This window comes from Canis lupus, chromosome 16 (assembly GCF_011100685.1).
Source record: "Canis lupus familiaris isolate Mischka breed German Shepherd chromosome 16, alternate assembly UU_Cfam_GSD_1.0, whole genome shotgun sequence".
Classification (NCBI taxonomy): Eukaryota; Metazoa; Chordata; class Mammalia; order Carnivora; family Canidae; genus Canis; species Canis lupus.
In genome coordinates this window covers 38374667-38395844 of record NC_049237.1, presented here as the reverse complement: position 1 = coordinate 38395844, position 21178 = coordinate 38374667, and the positions used below count along the sequence as shown (strand labels likewise).

Here is a 21178-nt window from a genome sequence, read left to right as displayed (position 1 = left end):
AGCCAGGCACCCCAATAGTCACTTGTTTTGATTCAGTTAATTTTATTTTAACAAGTCGGTATAACATAATAATATATTAATGTCCATGTGACTACTGCATAGAGAATTGTTCATTACCCTGATAGGTACGTGATTCGAGTTTTAGTAAAAACATTGCTACTTTTATCATAGTGAAGTTTAAATCTGGATATAAATATTTAATTCTGAAGGGAAATTTAGTGGACTCATGTTAAGAGAAGGAATGAATGCCAAGGGGAGAACCTCATTTCTATGGTTATGGTAAGAGAAAAGTAGATTGAAATATTATAAATAAAGACATATAATGATTAAACTTTCACTTCCAGCTCAAGTCTAACTCTCTACTAAGTCAGATGAAATTCTTATTGCCTTTTATAAAGGACTATTCTCTCATCTTAAAATATTTAGTAAGGCAATAATTATTTTAATATACATACATTGTTTTGAAATTATACAATGTTAAAGGTTATGCTTTTTATGCTATAGTTCACAGAAATTTAGGCTTAGCAAAGCAAATAAAAGCATATACTGTCATCAACTTTTAAAAATCTAAACATTCGTTACATATTTTATTTCATAAAAATATTAAAACAATCTGAATTAAATTTCAGTCAATATATTTTTATGGTATTTTGAACTACAAGCTACTTTATAGGCATCTGCTGTTTCTTCCTTTCACATTAATTTTATTTGATTCAAAACCCCTTTTTAAATGTGTGAGTTACATGTAATTAATTCTACTAACATAAAATAGAATTTTTGTGTGCTTTTAAGAACCATGTTCCTTGTGCAGTATCCTTACTGGCTATAATTGTATACAGTCCTTAGTCCATTGCCTATACTGTAACCAGAATTTGAACATATTGTTTGAAAGGAAAGATGGAATTAATTTAAAATACGTTAGATATTTTCAAAGATGGATGTCTGTAGTATAGGAATGCCTATGGAATAAATGGACTAATTACATTTTTGGAAACTGTACAGATAACACTTTTGATTTGTAGCACAAGAAATGAATTATGGTAATAAACATAGAGAATGAAATTAACTATAGTGGCTTTTGTCCAATCAGGTCTCACTTTACAGAATAAATGTATTCTTCAAAATGTGGAAAATTTATTTTAAAAAATCAAATCTTAGTTTACACAGAGTAGCAAAACTTACTTTAAAATAAAGCTCATGTGTGCATGTGTACGTGTGTGTGTGTGTGTATTTCTTTATTCAGTGCTTTGCATCTAGTCAGATGTGGTACAAATCAGCTTTAGGAAAAAGCCTATAAAGTCCGTCTATGTATATCCAAATCACGAATCCTAATCATGAAAATTTTTATGTGGTTTGTATATAAAAGCATTTGTGTGTTTACATTGACATAGAAGTGACATATCACCTAGGTGTAAGGATGGTATTGGGAGAGATTTTCATAGAATTTTATTACCTGGATTAAAAGCTCCATGAAGGCAGGTATTGTTCTCTTTTGATCACTAAACTGTCTCAAACCTCTAGGACATTACAGCATGCACAGTGAGCACTCAATAAATAGTTGATGAAGGAATGGATGGACAGTTTGTAAATGATCACCCTCCTTATGTTATAGATCATAAAAATGAAAATTTAGGCAGCTGTAAGTTACTTGTCTTATGTAGTGGTGGCAAAAGGCCAATATGCAGGTTCCTAAGGCAGTGGGTATTATCATTCAATAAATTATTTCACTGTTAAATTAATGATAAAAGTAAACATATAGTCAAGGTTAAATATTCTAAATGAGAACTTCCAGGCAAACATCTTACATTCTTATATTCTATATACCCCCTATATAAACCATTCTGTGATTTACAGGGCATTTCCACATAAGGTAAATAAACAAGTTAATATCATTTATTATGAAAATTTACTTACCCACTTGGTAAATACCTAGTAGATTTTTCAGCAGTATGCTGAATAGTGAGGATATAATTGTATGCAGATGACTGCCATGGTCCCTGTCAAATGGACATTTCCTTTTGTGACATAAACAAACAAAACTAAGTAAACACATACGTATGCAAGATAAATCTGCCTTGTGGTAAATGCTTTGAACAAAATAAATGGAGACTGGGAGTTTGGGGATTGAATGCATTTGTTGGGGAGGCAATTTTGATAAGATGACATTTAAGCTGGGATCTGAAAGTTGCAAATTCAACTTAAAAACGAACTTCCTCATTTGGGTAGGGTCTAAAACATCTCCATAGGTAGGCATATATTCCATTGGGAAATGGAGAGGGGAGGAGTTACTATCCTGTACGTTGTGCTGACAATAATCGGTGGAATTGGCAATTACTGCATCAAATAGTTAATGTCCATTTTCTGAAGTGGAAACATCCCTACCCTGTCAAGTAGTCATTATGAAACACTCATATTGTTTTATATTGTTTAGTCAATGTTTGGGATGTTAAAATAAATGCTTAATATAAAACAAGGAAATAGAATTTTGGTAATACCCAAACAAATGCAGTATAGTTGTATATATTAAATTTGACTCTATTTCTATTTTTATTTGATTTCTTTATTTTATACATGTTTCCCAGGATAGTCCACTGGTCTTACAGTCTGACAGGAATGTAACAGTCAATGCAAGGAATCACATGGGGCAGTTAACTGGACAGCTGACAGTAGGTGAGTGCTTTGGGGGTAAAGGTTGCTCAGACCATCTTACTCCATTTAAAACTTTGTGTGATTGTTTAAATTAGGGAAAGCAAAAGTATATTATTTCTCTAATATAAAGCTAGACATTCTTTTTCATCCCAACTATCTTGCATATGATTTTATTTTTCGTAAGTTAATTATGGTTTCCTCTATTTGGTAGTTCTTACTCTTGTTAATATGTTACTATAAGACAATTATATATATTTTGTTGTTATTACTCTTGAATTATGAAATGCACCAGTTTCCTAACAAATATCTTCCTAGTGTATGTTAAGTTATAGTAAACAGACTAAAACACATGAGATATAACATCATGTGTCTATGTATCTTTTGTTTTAGGTAAATAATTTTCTAGGAAATATTATCTGCTAATGTAAATTAGAAATGACTTATTAAATGAATATAATAAATCCTAACTTACCAATTACTTATAAAGTTGGTGTTGAGAGTATTTATATTTTAAGATGTTTGAGCTTTAGAAGTTATAAATATGATAATGATAAAATATTATTAATGTTTTCTCATTATTGTCAAATATTAGTGATTCATATTACATGGCATTATTATTTGACTCCATTTTTATAAGAAAACAGACAAATAAAAAGTCAGTTTTAATTATGTAAAATAAATAAAATATGTGATTTGTGTATAACTATAAAATATCTTTAGAATACTGAACTTTTTTGTGGGGAAATTACCTAATATTGATAATATATGTGTGTATATAAAAGTATATTATAAATAGTAAATTACAGTCTTGAGGAATGAGTTTTCCTTATCTTAATGAAAAATTAATGAGCACCTTAATACAAATATATGCTTCCAATAGTTCTTTTTAAATTACACAAGAACATGGCATGTGAAGAGTGAGATTTATAAGCATTAATTTGTGTCTACTCACTTTGTAGGTACATGAAACACTTTCAATATGCTATTTGCTTTAATGAAGCCAAAAATACAATTTATATTTTAGTATATATGTATTTCCAAAAAATATAATTGTACTTTATTTGTAATAACTCAATTTTATTTGACATAATGTTCACATCATAGAAGTTGGTCATTAGTCATCAAGAGTCAAATAGTGGAGGATAAAAATAAAAGGAGGATAAACTGAAAAGTTGAACAATAAATATCAATGGGCAGAGTTAGTTTTGTTTTACTTTTTTTTTCTTTTCTTGGTACTCTCTCTCATTTAAATTTCAGTCACACTCAATCACGTTTGGGAAATCCAGAATAGCTGCTATGTGGGTCCTGTGGCATAATCATGATAAGAAGGTCCATAATGTCACATCTATAACATCATCTCAGTAAAACTTTAATGCTATTTGGATATTAAATAATTGCAATGTCATTGTTCTAAATATTTACTTTTAAAATCTGCTTTAAGTCACAATCTTATGCTTCATCTAAAATCACGTATATCAAAAAAATAAAAATAAATAAAATCATGTATATCATTATAATTCTCCTTATTTAATGCTCAATAAATTTTGGAGAATAAGTTCACTGCTAGAAACTGCTAACTTTTAATGTCAGAATCATTTACTCATCTTGGATATCTTCACTTCCATTTATCAGAAATCAGTGACATATCCAAATTATATAGAAACCTTAATTACAGTCTGTAATCTCTCATTTTTCTGTCTTTCTTCATTACTTCTTCAAAGCTTAGAGTTATGGCTGCCTTAAATAAGTTTTACTATATGATAATAAGACTGTAATTTGCAATAAATTAAACAAAGTGATACTAAGACTTAGTACTAGTTTGTTTTTCATAATTCACAATTTGAGGATTAAACACCACATAAAATAAAAACCATTATAGACAGCTTCTGCAGGAGAGTTGACTATTTGGTTTCCTCTGAGGTCTGAGGTCCTACGTTGCCCAAGGGGATTCACAAGAGAGCCAGTCAGGGAGTGGGCATATTGAGTGGCAGGTATGTTTTAGTACTGGTCCTGTGCCTTTTCTAGCAGCTGTCAATTAGCTATATACACCTAAAATCAAATCTGTTTTACTTGTGATAAGAGAAGTTGTACTTGATGAGAACAATTAGGCATTAAGATTCTATAAGGAGAATATTTTTGTTGTTTCCTCAGGATTTTGAGTCAATATACACTAATAATAAAGTCCATATACTGAAACAACCATTTAAAAATACTATAAGTTTATAGAGATAAAAATTAAAAGGTACATGTATACAAAAATACATGAAAAATTAGTACATCCTTTATCCATATGGAAGGTATTTGTATCCTATATAATGATTAATTAAACCATATTGACCTTTCTAGTAGTAAAGGTGTAAAGAAAAATCTGAATAATGGCATGATCCTACTATGTTTAAGGAGAAACATCTGAGTTTTTTTATGAAAAACAAGGTATTTTTTTTCTCACATACACTGAGCAAAATGTACACATTGTTTAAAGAAAAGTGGATGACATAGTGTACATATTTTTAACAACCCTACATCAGAAGAAACATAGGCCTGCTAATAGTATGGCATCATGCTTTAAAGAATGCTCAGAGTGTGACCGCGAAGTACAGTGAGATAAATTAATTGTGGGAGCAAAAAATAGAACATGTTTACTGGTTCAAGTAATTCAGGAATAAAAATTTAAGCTTATCTGCAAGTGATGATATATATGTCTATTAAGTATTCCTTACGATATATATTTTCACCTGAGCTTGTCATTGGCCAGATGAAGTGAGAGCCCAAAATGTTAGTGTTTGTGTCTGAGTCTTTTCATTTCAGAAGTGAATTGATGATTAAATTGATATCCTTTAGTGAAAACTGAAGACCCTAAGACTCTTAACTATGTTGATACTCTTCTGCCCACCTCGGTATATTTCCAACATCCAAGACAGGCAAGCAGGCGTGCACATGCACACACACATAACACACACACACAGCACACAGGCTCCCCCACAGAATTTGTATAAGGAAAGTACTGGGAAACAAAGCCAGCACAGCATTTAAAGAAACACTTTGAGTCTGCTACTATACACAGATTGAGTGAGACATCGGCATTTTATCCAATACAATGTGCTACAAGACAATTTAAGTGTAGAAACTTTTCTAAAAATATTTACTAATCACCTATCATGGCAAAATAAACCATCAGCAATGCAAGCAGTGAATAAAATTGCATAGTTTCTAAAATGAATCACATAATCTTAATAATAACTATGCTACTATCAAGAATTTATTGTACAATGTTTATTATATTGTTTAAACCATGAGCATTTTTTTAATGTTCCACAAGTTTAATTTAATCTGTTTATCCAAAGATTTCACAATGCCTGTCACAAAACATTCTTGCTAGAAAGACACTTTGATTTTGACTAATTATTAAGAGATGTTATGGAAAACCAAAAAGAATCAGGACATAAGTTCAATGAAAATTATTTTCAAACCACAGGAATATATGGATTTTCTCTAATATCAATATTGTGAGGGATGATCATGTGATTTATATATCAAAATGTTCTAGAAGAATATATTCACTTAGAAATAATACCTTAGTCAGAAACTAGCTTTAGAAAGGAATTATATTTTGATAGTTAAGATCATGGATTCTGGAGCCAACTAAATCCCAGATCTGTCACTCCCGGCATTGGGGCCCATATAGGTTACTCGGGGCATTCTCCATTCTCTAGGCTTCCATGAGGGTAATATGAATGTTCATCTCATATAGTAGATGCGAGAATTGAGTAAGTGAACACATGTGAAGTACTTGGGAGCACTTCCTGGAGCATAGTATGCATTACATATACATCATTATTGTAGTTTTTATTAGATCTGTATGTAAATAATTCTATATATAATTGGCCAGGCTTATTGGTTTTACTTTTCTTATCTATAAAATGAATATTTTGTTAGATTGTCACTGGTTGTTTCCTGAAAATAAAAAAATTACTTTTACCTTTAGAGAGGAAATTAGTTAATGAATCCTCTAACCCATTAAATTCCCCACTATTCACTAATCCTCACAAAATGACATCTGATTTGATTTTATGATATCTTGGCCACAAATTATAAGTACAGATTTTTCATTTAAAGTGACAAACGTAAGTAAGCACAGCTAAATCAGCATCATTGTTGCTTTAATTCTTTCACCAAATTTTGGCTTACAAATCGGTATTTTTAATGACATCTAGTCCACAAAATAATCCAACAAGTCCAATCAGTTTATTTTTGTCAATACTAAACATCAGCATGTTTTGTCCCTAAATGAGTGGAGAAAATGTAGATGAGGGTTTTATAATAAATATTTAATGATCCCTAAAGTGACATGTAATCTTGCGTTAAAGCAATTACTGTGAACACCTGGGATTTGCTTAATTGACTGCAGATGGTGTAGGACATATAAAAAGTAGAAGGTTACAGATTATTCTCACGTACCAAATTTATGTTTTTTGTCATTGACTCATTTTTTTTAACTTAAAGAATGCTGTAATAGTCTGGGACAACTTAATAAGAATGAGTATTTTATGTAAAATAGTCTGTGCAAATCTGGGAGAAGACATCAACAAAACACTTTGGTTTAATACTGCACACACGTTTTAAAAGATTAAGTGCATTATTGATGTTTCAGTGTTCATTTTAAATAGTAATTAATCAATTAATTAATTAATTAATCTAATATAAATTAATCAATTTGAGAAAATAGTACATCAAAGCAGATGACTGTGATATTAGGAGAAGGCTGGCATTCTTAAAAACTAGTAGGACCTTTAATCTGTGTAACTCAAGTGTAACAAGGAATACAGTTTCTGAAGACAATATCCATGTTTTGAAGTTATATTACTGGAGTATTTCATTTTTTAAAAAGATGTATTTACTTAAGAGAAAGAGCATCAAGTGAGGGGGCTGCAAGAAGGAGGGGGAGAGAATTTTGAGCAGACTCCCCACTGAGCAGGGAGCCCAATGCAGGATTTGATCTCACAACTCCAAGATCACTATGTGACCTGAAATCAAGAGTTGGATGCTTAATGGACTGAGCCACCTGAGGCACCCCCACAGTAGTATTTCATACCATTGTTTGAACATCCTGAATCATTATACCATTTTTGTAGTGTAACTATTACTACCTTAAAAAAAGAAAAAAAAAATGTGTTGTCTCAAATATTCAATTAAATTCTCAAGTATTTGTAGTTAGATGTGCAGAATCAAGGAATACTAAGGATTTTTCTTCCTGGAGGACCTAGGCCAAATTCTGAAGTAGATGGTCTGGTTAGTCATTTCCAACCTTTGCTAGCTTCTGTCCTCCTTCTTCTTCCAGATACTCCATGCCCTAATCTGAGATCAATCATTACAGTTCTACAAGGCCAGCTCCACTTAACAGTGCTCTGTGTTTTGGCTCTAAAGACCATCCCTGCAAGGTGTTAGTTTCTACTTCTCAAGACCATGGGTAGCTAATCCACTAAAATTGTCAGTGGATACTAATGCTTTGATTGATATGAAAATATCTTTGAACTTTCTCCCCTTCTAGGCACAATATGTTTCAAACTATGGTCTTTGGTAATAATGCCTCTAGGTGTCGAAGAAATAGATCTAATCTTGAATATTTAGGAATGAGGGTAGTAATAGGACAAGTGAGAAATGGTGGTCCCATTAAGACATTTTATAAAAGTGACATACTCCTCAATCTTAGTCTACCAAGTCCAGTCCATCTCTTTCTATGATGATTAAAGAAGATAATATAGATTTTTTCCAATAAATTTAATGCAAGAACTCATTAAGTATTTCTAACTGCATAACACAGTGGAAAACAGTAAAGACACAACCATTTTTTAAAACATTTTTTTTAATTTTTATTTTTTTATGATAGTCACAGAGAGAGAGAGAGAGAGAGAGGCAGAGACACAGGCAGAGGGAGAAGCAGGGCTCCATGCACCGAGAGCCTGATGTGGGATTCGATCCCGGACCTCCAGGATCGCGCCCTGGGCCAAAGGCAAGCGCTAAACCGCTGCGCCACCCAGGGATCCCAAGACACAACCATTATATTAATTCTGATTACATAAAGATTATCAAAATATGCTATGATGATAGCTCACTGTTTAAATTTTAATATTAAGAAGATTTTAATAAAATAAAAATGATATATTAAAAGTATGTAAAAGAATTAGAATAAAGTAAACAAAATAGCAAAAGAGTGATTTATGACTTCACATTTTATAAATTTAATTAGCATTGTGGCTATATGACTTATCTGAATTTTTTTAAAAGATTTTATTTATTCATGAGAGACAACTCAGAGAGAGGGGGGCGGGGGGGAGGGGGGCAGAGACACAGGCAGAGGGAGAAGCAGGCTCCATGCAGGGAGCCTGTCGTGGGACTTGATCCAGGGTCTCTAGGATCACACCCTGGGCTGAAGGCGGCGCTAAACCGCTGAGCCACCTGGGCTGCCCTGACTTATCTGAAATTAATGACTCTATAAATTATACACTAGACCAACCTTTGTTTTTAATGGGGCTCCCTTTATGGAACCTCAGAATTATAGGTGCATTTGAGTTTCATATATAATTGGCTTTTTGAACATGCAATTTTTGTTGGTCTTAATAAGAAACTTATCTTTGGAAATTTGGCTAATGGGGCATAATGTTCACAAATGTAAGGTTATGAGACTAATTATCAAAAAACATCTGGCAGTAGGAAGCTAAATAAAATTTAGGGGTTCGTATGTACACAGAAGATCATTTACTTCAGTATCAGGAGCCCTAGATGAGGTCTCAGCAAAGCCCATAACTGTAGAACAATGCTAATTGCCTGGTCATGGAATAGAGGAGATATACCATAGAGGGCCATTACCTATGATGGTTTAAGTCTGTTAACTACATAAGTTTTTTTCTTTTGTTTCACTTTAGATTGAGTGTCTATTCTTATGTGTAGTTTTGGAGAAATTACAAGTCAGATAATGGATAATCAGAAAAAGAAAGCATGGTGGGAATAGAAAATTGGGTAGAGGAAGAAGAAAAATGAAGAGCAGTTCTTTTGTTTCCAAGTATTTATTGGACTCTTGACAACATACTCCTCATAATGAGGAACCAGTATTGCCAAACTCTTTGTGATTACATCAGTAAGCTATGTGGTAAACAGATGTGCTATCATACCCAGATGTGCTTTACTGTTACCTTTATAGAACATAGGCAGAGTAGATTTGCTATAATTCTTAAGGGCTCTAGAATTTTCAGAATGGCAAATGATCATTGCCTACTACTTAAAGTCACCAGCTGTATCAGCCCCCAAGAAGAGATTCAGTCTCTCCTTTGAAGCTCTGAAGCCAGGTATTGACTTCTCCCCACCTATATATGAAAGTCTGAGATGTTATCTTCTTCCAATAGAAGGTTCTTTCACCTACACTGAAAATCTGTTGTTGAATATAGCCACCTTCATGAATTATCTTAGTTAGATCTTCTGTTAACTTGCTGCTTCCCCTTGCACTTTCGTGTTATAGAGGTGGCTTCTTTCTTCAAACCCCATGACCCCAACCTCTTCTAGCTTCCAACTTTTCTTCTGCAGCTTCCTCATATCTCTCAGCCTTCATAGAACTGAAGAGAGTTAGAGCCTAGTTAGGATTAGGTTTTGGTTTAAGGGAATATTGTGGCTGCTTTGATCTTCTGGCCAGACCCCTAAAACTTTCTACATATCAGCAAGAAGATTGTTTTGCTTTCTTATCATTCATTTGTTCACTGGAGTAGGACTTTTAGTTTCCTTCAAGAAGTTTTCCTTTGCATTCACATTTGGCTAACTGATGTAAGAGGTCTCGCTTTTAGCCTCTCTCAGTTTTCAAGATGCCTTCCACACTAAGCTTAATAATTTAAGCTTAATAAAAATAATAAGTGAGAGATATTTGATTTTTCCTTTCTCTGTAACACTTAGAGGCCACTGTAGGTTATTAATTGGCCTAATTTAAATATCATTCTGTATCAGGGAATAGAGAGGCTGGAGAAGAGGTAGAAAGTTGGAAGAATGGCCCATCAGTGAAACAATTAGCATGCATTTATTAAGCTCTTTGCTGTAATGTACATGGCATGAGGCACCCCAAAACAATTAAAATTGCAACATCAAAGATCCCTGATCACAGATGACCATAATAAATATAATGATAATGAAAAAGTTTGAAAGTGGCAATTATCAAAATGTGACAAAGTATGAAAATACTGTTTGAAAAATGGCACTGATACGGTTGCTCTTGACACAGAGTCGCCATAGTTCTTCAATTTGTAAAGAATGCAATACCTGCAGGGCCGCCTGGGTGGCTCAGCGATTGAGCATCTGCCTTTGGCTCAGGGCATGATCCTGGAGCCCTGGGGTCAAGTGCCACATCGGGCTTCCGGCATGGAGCCTGCTTTTCCCTCTGTCCATGTCTCTGCCTCTGTGTGTGTGTGTCTCTCATGAATAAATAAATAAAATCTTTAAAAAAAAGAATGCAATACCTGCAAAATTCAATGGAGCCCAATAAAACAAGGTATACCTGTAAAGTTGACAAGCTAACACAGATTGTTAAATTACTTTAAGAAACTTCGCTAAGGGCTTCGGTAAATGTCTAACTATGTTTCTGTCTCCAGTATAAGAAAATGTATAATAACTAGTCATTTGCCACCAAGATATTAATTTTATTGAAATAACTGAATCTTCCTTATTGATATAAAGTGAATTCAAATTAGTCTCATTTCATTTTCAGTCTTAAGAATAATAGAATTATTTGCAAAAAAATATTCCATCTAGCACCATCATAACTAAAGCCTGCCCCATGTTTTTATGTCGTCTATATTCTTTATCTAAGTTGTATGATATGCTTCTTTAATATACAAACATATGTGGATAACTCACAAATATACGCCTCTAACATTTCCTGTCTTTTCCTTCAAGCCCAAGAAACTAACTAACCATTTTTTTCGTTGTCTACCTGAAAACCATAATGATCTCTAACTCAACATAAATTTAGCACTGGGTACTTTGAAGAGGCTAACAAATAATATATATCTGCTCAGTTTTTAGTTGGTGAGAGTTAAGTTTCCTTTCAACACTAATACTACATGTTTTTAGAGTTGTTGGTTTTACTTTTAATGAAACGGATCAGCTTCACTTTAAAAATTGGCTCCATATTCTGTTTTTTCACCTATAGTAAACTGATCATTTGGAATAGTCTGTATTCTTTGAACACAAAGAATAATCCATAACTATTCTTTGAATGCACTAAATAAGCCACTTCTACTTTTGAATAACCTCCTTAAAGCTCAATGAAAATAGAAATTATCTATAGTATTTGTTGAAATTACGTTCATGACAAGGGAATAAGATGAGTGCAAACAATGTGAAACTATTGAAAAAACATACTCCATTTAATAAAGTTTATGGTTCTAAACTGTTTACTATTATTTAATAGTTTAAAAGGAAAATGTGTTTTGAATATAAAAGGAAGAAATGCTTCAAAGCTGATTTAGTGTCAAATAGTAGTTCACGAGGTCATTGGCTGAGCATAGAATACAAACACCAAATGTGCCTCTTCAAAATAAACCAAAAGATTTTCTTATATACAGAATATTTAATGGATTGAGGAAAACGTTGGTAGAATCACCGTATAAGTCATAAGAATAAATCATTTTGAAAGACAATCTCCTAAGTGTTTCAAAGAAAGAATATTATGTGACATTAGAAAGAACTTAATGTAATAATGACTCTGATCTTAAATGTGCTTTCTGGCCTCCTTCCGTTCTCTCTGTATCATACCTCTTTCCCTCACTGGTCATTTTGTAATTTGATGATAACATTATAAAATCTTTTCTGTGTCAGAACTTCAAGAGATCTAAATTTATACTTTTTCTTTCTTTCTGTGTTGCAAAATAATCAGAGGAACCAAAATAAATATCATTTTAGTGTAACTGAGCTTTTGTATATAATTATATTTCAAGAAGCACAAAGTTACATTAACATATACTATGCATTGACCCTGAGATTTGGCAAAAAGCTAGGGAAGGGACAACTAGAAAATTTAAATACTTTTCCAATTCACTGTTCTTTCATCTCCCTAGCTTTCAGAGCTGGAGATATTACCTCTGAACCTGTTACAAGGTATACACCCACAATAGTCCCTACGACTATCTTATCTGCTGACAAGCATATTAAAACTTACTAAAGGGATCCCTGGGTGACGCAGCGGTTTGGCTCCTGCCTTTGGCCTAGGGCGCGATCCCGGAGACCCAGGATCGATTCCCACGTCGGGCTCCCGGTGCATGGAGCCTGCTTCTCTCTGCCTGTGTCTCTGCCTCTCTTTCTCTCTCTGTGACTATCATAAATAAATAAAAATTTAAAAAAAATATTAAAAAAAAACTTACTAAAGTATTACCATTGGTTCTGTTCTGTTCTTGGTATCTCCATCTCCTGATATATCTATTCATGAATGTATTGAAATAAAAATTAATGATCTCTCAGGAAAATCTTTGCATATGGAAGAACTATGTTTAAACTTGACAAGCTAGTCAGGTTCAGATGGTATCCTTATCAATGTAAGTATAAAACCTTGGGATATTATTTGGGATGAAGAGTCACTTAAAAACCTTGAGCTCGGAGTAGCACAATATTAGACATACTTAGTGGATATAAATTAGAAATAAATGGATGAATGGGAACAAATTCAATGTGTCTAGAGGATGAAAGTATATATTTTTAACATGTGTCTTAGTTTGGGTTTCCTGGAAATATAGATGGCCAGCTGGATGCAGAGAGTGTATAGAAGAAGGTTTTTAAGAGAACACGTGTAAAAGATTGAGGAAAGTGGGAGCACAGAACTGGGACTGGGGAGAAAAAGAATGTGACCCTTGATATCCTATAAATGAGTGGTCAGTTGATCCTCTGAAGAAGATCTCAGGAACTCAACTGCTGTTGCAGCATGCATTCAAAGGGTCTGGGAAGCAGAAAAGTATCAGAGTGAAGACCACGGGCTCTGGATCCAGAGGACAGAGGTTAAATTGCATGCTATCTCTTACTAGCTGTGCGATTTGGGCAAGTTAGCTAACCATTCTGTCCCCAATTTTCCTAACTATAAAATGGACATAATGGCAATACTTGGCTTGTGCAGTTATTTTGATAATTGAGTTGATGTTCACCAAGTTTCTAGAACATTTTAAGCACAATAGAAATGCTAGCTGCTACCATTTTTATTGGTAGTAGAAGTAGTTTCTTAATGGGAGAACAAGCAGAAGATGATCTTGACTCAGAATTACCCTAATTTTTATTGGATGGTATGGATGATCACTCAATGTAACATTTAATTTTAGCATCTTAAGTTTTTTAAGTGTTATCACTTGATTTATCAGCGTAGGCAGGTGCTTCCATGTGTCATGACATTCCTGAGATTGCTGCTGGGCGATAAGCACAATTAAATTACCCATAGCATCTGGCCCTTTAACCAGTCTCTGACAGAACATTAAGGTTTTATATTTGTTCCCTCTTAGTGTTCTGACATTCCAACAGCTCATCAATTTTGGTAAAAAAATACTATTCTTGATGTGAATTCTTTAAAAAGATAAAAAATACATAGTGAATTGAATGCCTTTTATTAATTCCATTATTTTACATTGATATTTATTGAATATCAACATTTTAAAAATCTGAACTCTATAATATGCGTTTTTATTTATTAAAGTTCTTCCCTGAGCTAAATTACAAATGTAAAGTAATTCAAATGAAAATACTAACGGATGTTTTGCAACATCATGAAATCTTTCCAAAAAATACTATTTAAATGAAAAGCCAAAAGAATTTTGATATGAACATATGAAACATTACAAGCACAAAAATTAATATAGTTTGAGATTAGAGAGATCAAGAGCAATAGAATACCATAGAAAAGCAAGAGACACCATGTATCTACAATAGTTCAGTATAAGATAGCCTTTCCAACTGATGAAGATATGAGAAGGGGATTACTTAAATAATTGAAATTAGCATAATTGTTTACCAGTTTAGAGCCAATAGTTAAATCTCTCTGTCTTTATATAATAAACACAATAAACTGATCATAGGGTGAAGGTTTTATTTGAAATTTGAAAACAGTAGTGGAAAAATATATCAGAAGAGCTATCCGATCCTGTCTGTGGAAGGTTTTCCAGAGTACAGTCTACAACAGGAGCTATGAAAGAAAAGATTTATTGATTTACATGCATGAAACTAAAAATTCTTCTGAGGGCTAATATTCTCATGAACAAAACTGAAGTTATCTAGGGATCCCTGGGTGGCGCAGTGGTTTGGCGCCTGCCTTTGGCCCAGGGCGCGATCCTGAAGACCCGGGATCGAATCCCACATCGGGCTCCCGGTGCATGGAGCCTGCTTCTCCCTTCTGCTTGTGTCTCTGCCTCTCTCTCTCTCTGTGTGACTATCATAAATAAATAAACATTAAAAAAAAAAAAAAACTGAAGTTATCTAACTATCAACTAAAGTACCATCTTGGTTGAACTTCCAAAGAGGACTCCTGTAGCTGGCACCAATACAATACCCTCAGTGTCTTTGAGGTTTCCTGTTGCTGGAGGATGTTTTCTCCAATCTCTTCTGGTTTTGAGTCCCTTCTTTTTGGAATCTACACTGGACAAACTAACTATGGGACTACACCTACATAGTCATCATAATAATGTAATCAATCAATGTGTGTAAAGCATGATACCTACTAAGTAGAAACCACTCTGTGCTAGCTATTGCTGTTATTATTTTTATATTTATTTCATTATTTTTATTTTAGCTCAACAGTTTTATTTATTTAACAAGTATTAACTAGGTGTTACCATATATGAGGGACTGAGCTAGGAATGGAGATACAGTGGTGAGCCGATACAACAATTCCTCTAGCGGGAACTGCAGATGTTAATCATAAAATCATATCTAAATGTGATAAGTGCAAAGAGAGCATTTAATAATACATAGATTTGTCTTCCAAAATATTCTTTCTCAGTTCAGAACTATGATATTCCTAGGACCAAATCCTCTTTTCAGGTTTTACACATACACCCGCATAACACATGCACGTAAGACATTGCTTATACACTTGCTACCTTATGAGAAGAAAATTGCATTTTCATTCGTTGGCCTTTTATTCCTTCAAAACTCCATGTCCCTTTATGAGCTCCCTCTTCATGGGCTTCTTGAAATTCAATTTTTTTGTTCTATACTAGGCAGACCAAATGAATCCTTTACTTTACTTCTATTTGATTCTTAACCTCCCTGCCCATGCTCAAATGCTAAGGAGTATACTACTTTAATGATTACAATATCTACCCCAATGTAATATACCTTATACAGATGTGTTTTCCTTTTTTGTTTCCCACAACTTGAGATGGTGAAAATGGCAACAGCTGTTTCTTTAATCAGATGAGGAAGCGTCCTTCTTTACCTTCTTTGCACCTTTTTTAAAATAAATAATTAGTGGATTTTAAATACTCTGAAATACTTTTTCTTCATCTATTGAAATAATATATTTTTCTTCTTCCTCCTAGTGTTATATCTTATATAATTATATCTTATATAATTGCATAATATCAAAGCTGAGGAAATGGAATCAGTACAATACACAGTTTATTCAGATTTCACAAGTTGTACATGCACTCATTTGCATGTATGAATAGACATCTATGCAATTTTACTATATGCTTAATTTTGTATACCTATTATTACATCAAGATCCATAACTGTTCCGCACAAGATTCTCTTCTATTACTTCTAATAGCCCTTACTTTTCTGTTGTCATATTTTGCTGACTAGAATGCTTGTAACATTCTAAAGAGTATTCTAAACAGAGAAAGAGTGTGAGGGCCAACACACTTGCCTTGTTACTGATTTTAGGACAAAAGCATTCAGTCTTTCATTATTCTGATGTTAGGTATAGGCTTTATTTCAAGTTGAAGAAGTTCCCTCTACTTCTAGATTGCTAAGATTTCCTATCTTGTGTGGATGTCAGACTTTGACAAATATTTTTCTGCAAGTGACATGATTGTATGACTTGTTCTCTATAGATTTTATTGGATTACTTTGTTTTTTGAAAGTTGAAATAGCCTTCCACAAGTGGAATAAAATCCCACTTGGTCATAGGGAAGAATTTTTTGTATATGTCCTTGGATTATGTTTGCTGCTATTTTGTTGAGGATTTTCTGCATCTAAGTTCCTAAAACATGTTGCATTCTAGGATTTTGTTGTTGTTTGCTTGCTTGTGTATAGGAGTGTTTGTTTTTTACTGTCTTTGGATGGATTTAGTATCAGGGTAACATTAACTTGATAGAATGAGAAAGTAGTCTCCCTTTTTAAAAATTTTTTGACGATTACATAGAAATTAGGAAAGAATATTTCTTTTGAGGGGGTTTTTAAATTTCATTTAGCATTATAGAACAGGTTGCCTATTTCACCATCTTTTTTTTGCTTTTGGTAGTGTGTAGAAGTTGGTTTGTTTTTTTCTAAATGTTCAATTTTATGAGCATAAGTTTGTTCATTGGATTATCTTTATCATTTTAACAACTGCAGCATCTGTAGTGATATCCCATCTTTAATTCCTGATGTTGGTGATTTGTGCTTTCTTTCATAATTTTCAGTTTTGAGAGTGTATTACTTTTACTTTTTATTTTTTCTCAAAGAAACAGCTTTTGGATTTACCAATTTTCCCTGTGGCTTCCCCACATCCAATTGCTTTGATTTCATCCAATTGCTTATTATTTCATTCTTTCTAACTGTTTTGACTTACTTTGCCATTTTTTCCAAGTTTCCTAAAATAGGAACTTAGACTATGACTGTGAAACTTAGTTTCCATTTTGTGATAGTTTGTAGTACTATAAGCTTCCTCTTGTGCCTGCTTTCATGCTAATGCTATTTTTTTATTTTTATTTTTATGTATTCTATGCTCATTTTCATTCAGTTCTGTATATTTTTATTTTCTGAGACTTCTTTGACCCAGGAATAATTAATAAATGTGTTAAGTTTTAAGTATTTGAAAAATTTCCCACTGTCTTTCTATTATTGATTTCTGGTTTGATTCCATTATAAACTTAAAACATATTCCATACATATTCAAATGCTTTAAATTTGTTAAGATTTACTGTAGGACCCCAGATGTGGTAAAGAAACACATACATTTGGTAGAAGTTCCTTGGGCACTTGAAAATAATTTATATTTAAGTTTTGCCTGATAAACAGTTCTATATATGCCAATAAGGATCCTATTTGATCATATTTTTCAATTTATATATATCTTGTTGACTTTTTGTCCCATAATTTTTAGGTGTTTTTTTTGGAACAAGAAAGGGCTCTTTGATTTTTTAATTTTTGTTTTGATTCATTCATTTAACAAATATTTATTCTGCCTTGGAACTATGCTCAGTAATAACAACAAAGTAATATAGCCAAATATAACTTCAACCCTTACATAAAAAGATACATATGATATTGCTAAATAGCCTCAGAAAAATTCCAATAAAAATAATATAAAGTATAATAGGGATCTAATTGAAATGAGTTTAGAACTAGTGAAATTTGCTGAAAACGTGTGATAACTCAATAACCAAATGAGCAAGATCTCTATTCCCCTCCTTGTTACCTACAAATATTTTTTTTAAATTTTTTAAATTTAAATTCAGTTATTAACATATAATCTCTTCAAAGGAAGAGATCAAGGATTCATCAGTCTTATGTAATACCCAGTTCTCATTATAACGTGTGCCCTCTTTAGTGTCCATCCTACCCAGTTAAACAATCCTAACACCCCATTCCTCTCTAGCAACCCTCAGTTTGTTTCCTATGATTAAGAATCTATTATGATTCCTCTAATTTCATCTTGTTTATTTTTTCCTTCTTTGTTTTTAAAGATTTTATTTATTTATCTATTCATGAGAGACACAGAGAGAGAGAGAGACAGAGACATAGGCAGAGGGAGAAGCAGGCTCCCTGTGTGGAGTCTGATGCGAGACTCGATCCCAGGACCCAGAGTTCACAACTTGAGTCAAAGGCAGACACTCAAGCACTGAGGCACTCAGTTGCCCCTCCTTTCTTCTTCTATGAATTCTGCTTTGTTTCTTATATTCCACATATCAGTGAGATCATATAATAATTGTCTTTCTCTCATTGACTTCTTTGGTTAGTATAATATCCTCTGGTTGCATCCATGTTGCTGCAAATGGCAAGACTGCATTTTTTGATGGCTAAGTAGTAGTCCATTATATATATTCACACACATCATCTTCTTTATCCATTCATCTGCTGATGGACATCCAGGTTCTTTCCATATTTTGGCTATTGTGGATGTTACTACTATAAATATCGGAGTACAGGTGTTCCTTTGGACAACTTTAGTTATATATTTGGAGTAAATACCCAGTAGTACAATTGCTGGGTCAGTCATAGGGTAGCTCTGTTTTCAACTTTCTGAGGAACTTCTGTACTGTTTTCCAAAGTGGCTGCACCAGCTTGCATTCCCACCAACAGTGCAAGAGGGTTCCCCTTTCCCTGTATTCTCACCAGGAATCTGTCATTTCCTGATTTGTTAATTTTAGCCATTCTGACTGGTATGAGGTAGTATCTCATTGTGGTTTTGATTATATTTCCCTGATGCCAAGTGATGTGGAGCATTTTTTCATGTGTCTGTTGGCCATATGTAGGTATTCTTTGGAGAAATGTCTGTTCAAGTCTTCTGCCCATTTCTTGATTTGTTCTTTAGGTATTGAGTTTCATAAGTTCTTGGATACTACCCCTTTATTTGATGTGTCATTTGCAAATCTCTTTCTCTTTCTGTTGGTTGTTTCTTGGTTTTGTTGACTGTTTCCTTTGCTGTGCAAAAGCTCTTAATCTTGATGAAGTCACAATAGTTTATTTTTGCCTATGTTTCCCTTGCTTTTGGAGGTGGTTCTAGCAAGAAGTTGCTGTGGCCAAGGTAACAAAGGTTACTGCCTGAGTTCTCCTATGGAACTTCGGTGGATTCCTGTCTCATTCCTTTAGGTCAGAGTCTATTTTTGTGTAAGGTGTGAGAAAGTGGTCCAGATGCATTCTTCTGTACATGGCTGTCCAATTTTCCCAACACCATTTGTTTTTTCATTGGATATTCTTTCCTACTTTATCAAATATTAGTTGACCATAGAATTGATTGTACATTTCTGGGTTCTCTATTCTGTTCCATTGATCTATGTGTCTGTTATTGTGCCAATACCATACTGTCTTGATTACAGCTTTTGAATAGAGCTTGAAGTCCAGAATTGTGATGCCAACAGTTTTGTTTTGTTCTGTTTTGTTTTCAACATTCCTTTGACTATTCAGTCTTTTGTGGTTCCACACAAATTTTAGGATATTTGTTCCAATTCTGTGAAATAAGTTGATAGTATTTTGATAGAAATTGCATTGAAAGTATAGATTGCTCTAGGTAGCACCGACATTTTAATAATATCTCTTCTTCCAATCCATAAGCATAGAAAGTTTTTTTTCTGTTTCTTTGTGTCTTCCTCAATTTCTTTCATGAGTGTTCTATAGTTTTCTGAATAAGATCCTTTGCCTCTTTGGTTAAGTTTATTCCAAGATATCTTATGATTTTGGGTGCAGTTGTAAGTGGGATTAATTCCTTAATTTTTCCTTCTACTGACTCACTGTTAGTGTGTAGAAATGCAACTGATTTCTGTACATTGATTTTATATCTTTGCCACATTGCTAACTTGCTGTATGAGTTCTAGCAATTTTGGGATGGATTCTTTTGGGTTTTCCACGTAAAGTATCATGTCATCTGCAAAGAGTCAGAGTCTGACTTCTTCTTTGCTGATTTGGATGTCTTTTATTTCTTTATGTTGTCTGATTGCTGAGGCTAGGACTTCTAGTACTATGTCGAATAGCAATGGTGAAAGAGGACATCCCTGCCATATCCCTACTCTGAAAACTTTTAATAAAGAAAGGATGCTGTACTTTGTCAAATGCTTTTTATGCATATGGTTCCTGTCCTTTCTTTTATTGATATAGTGTATCATATTGATTGATTTGTGGATGTGGAACCACTCTTGCAGCCCAGGAATAAGTCCTATTTGGTCTTGGTGAATAATCCTTTTGGTGTACTGTTGGACCCTATTGGCTAGCATTTTGGTGAGAATTTTTGCATCCATGTTCATCAGAGAAATTGGTCTGTAATTCTTTTTGGTGGAGTCTTTGTCTGGTTTTGGGATCAAGGCAATGCAGGCCTCATAGAATGAGTGTGGAAGTTTTCCTTCCATATCTATTTTTTGAAACAGCTTCAGAAGAATAGGTGTTAATTCTTATTTAAATGTTTGGTAGAAATCCCCTGGGAAGCCCTGGACCATTGTTTGTTGGGAGATTTTTGATTGCTGCTTCAACTTCTTTGCTGGTTTTAGGTCTGTTCAGGTTTTCTATTTCTTCCTGTTTCAGTTTTGGTAGTTTATACATCTCTAGGAATACATCCATTTTTTCCAGATTGTCTAATTTTTTGACATATACTTGCTTTTAATAT

The 21178-nt window shown here is 33.4% G+C and overlaps 1 protein-coding gene across 1 annotated transcript in view; it reads left to right on the top strand.

Moving 5' to 3' along the window:
* SGCZ (sarcoglycan zeta) overlaps nucleotides 1-21178 on the top strand; it is a 201744-nt gene that overhangs the window by 79085 nt on the left and 101481 nt on the right. Inside the window, exon 3 of the mRNA XM_038559195.1 lies at nucleotides 2583-2670. Within this exon, the coding sequence (XP_038415123.1) occupies nucleotides 2583-2670 (88 nt within the window). The remainder of the gene's footprint in view (nucleotides 1-2582; nucleotides 2671-21178) is intronic.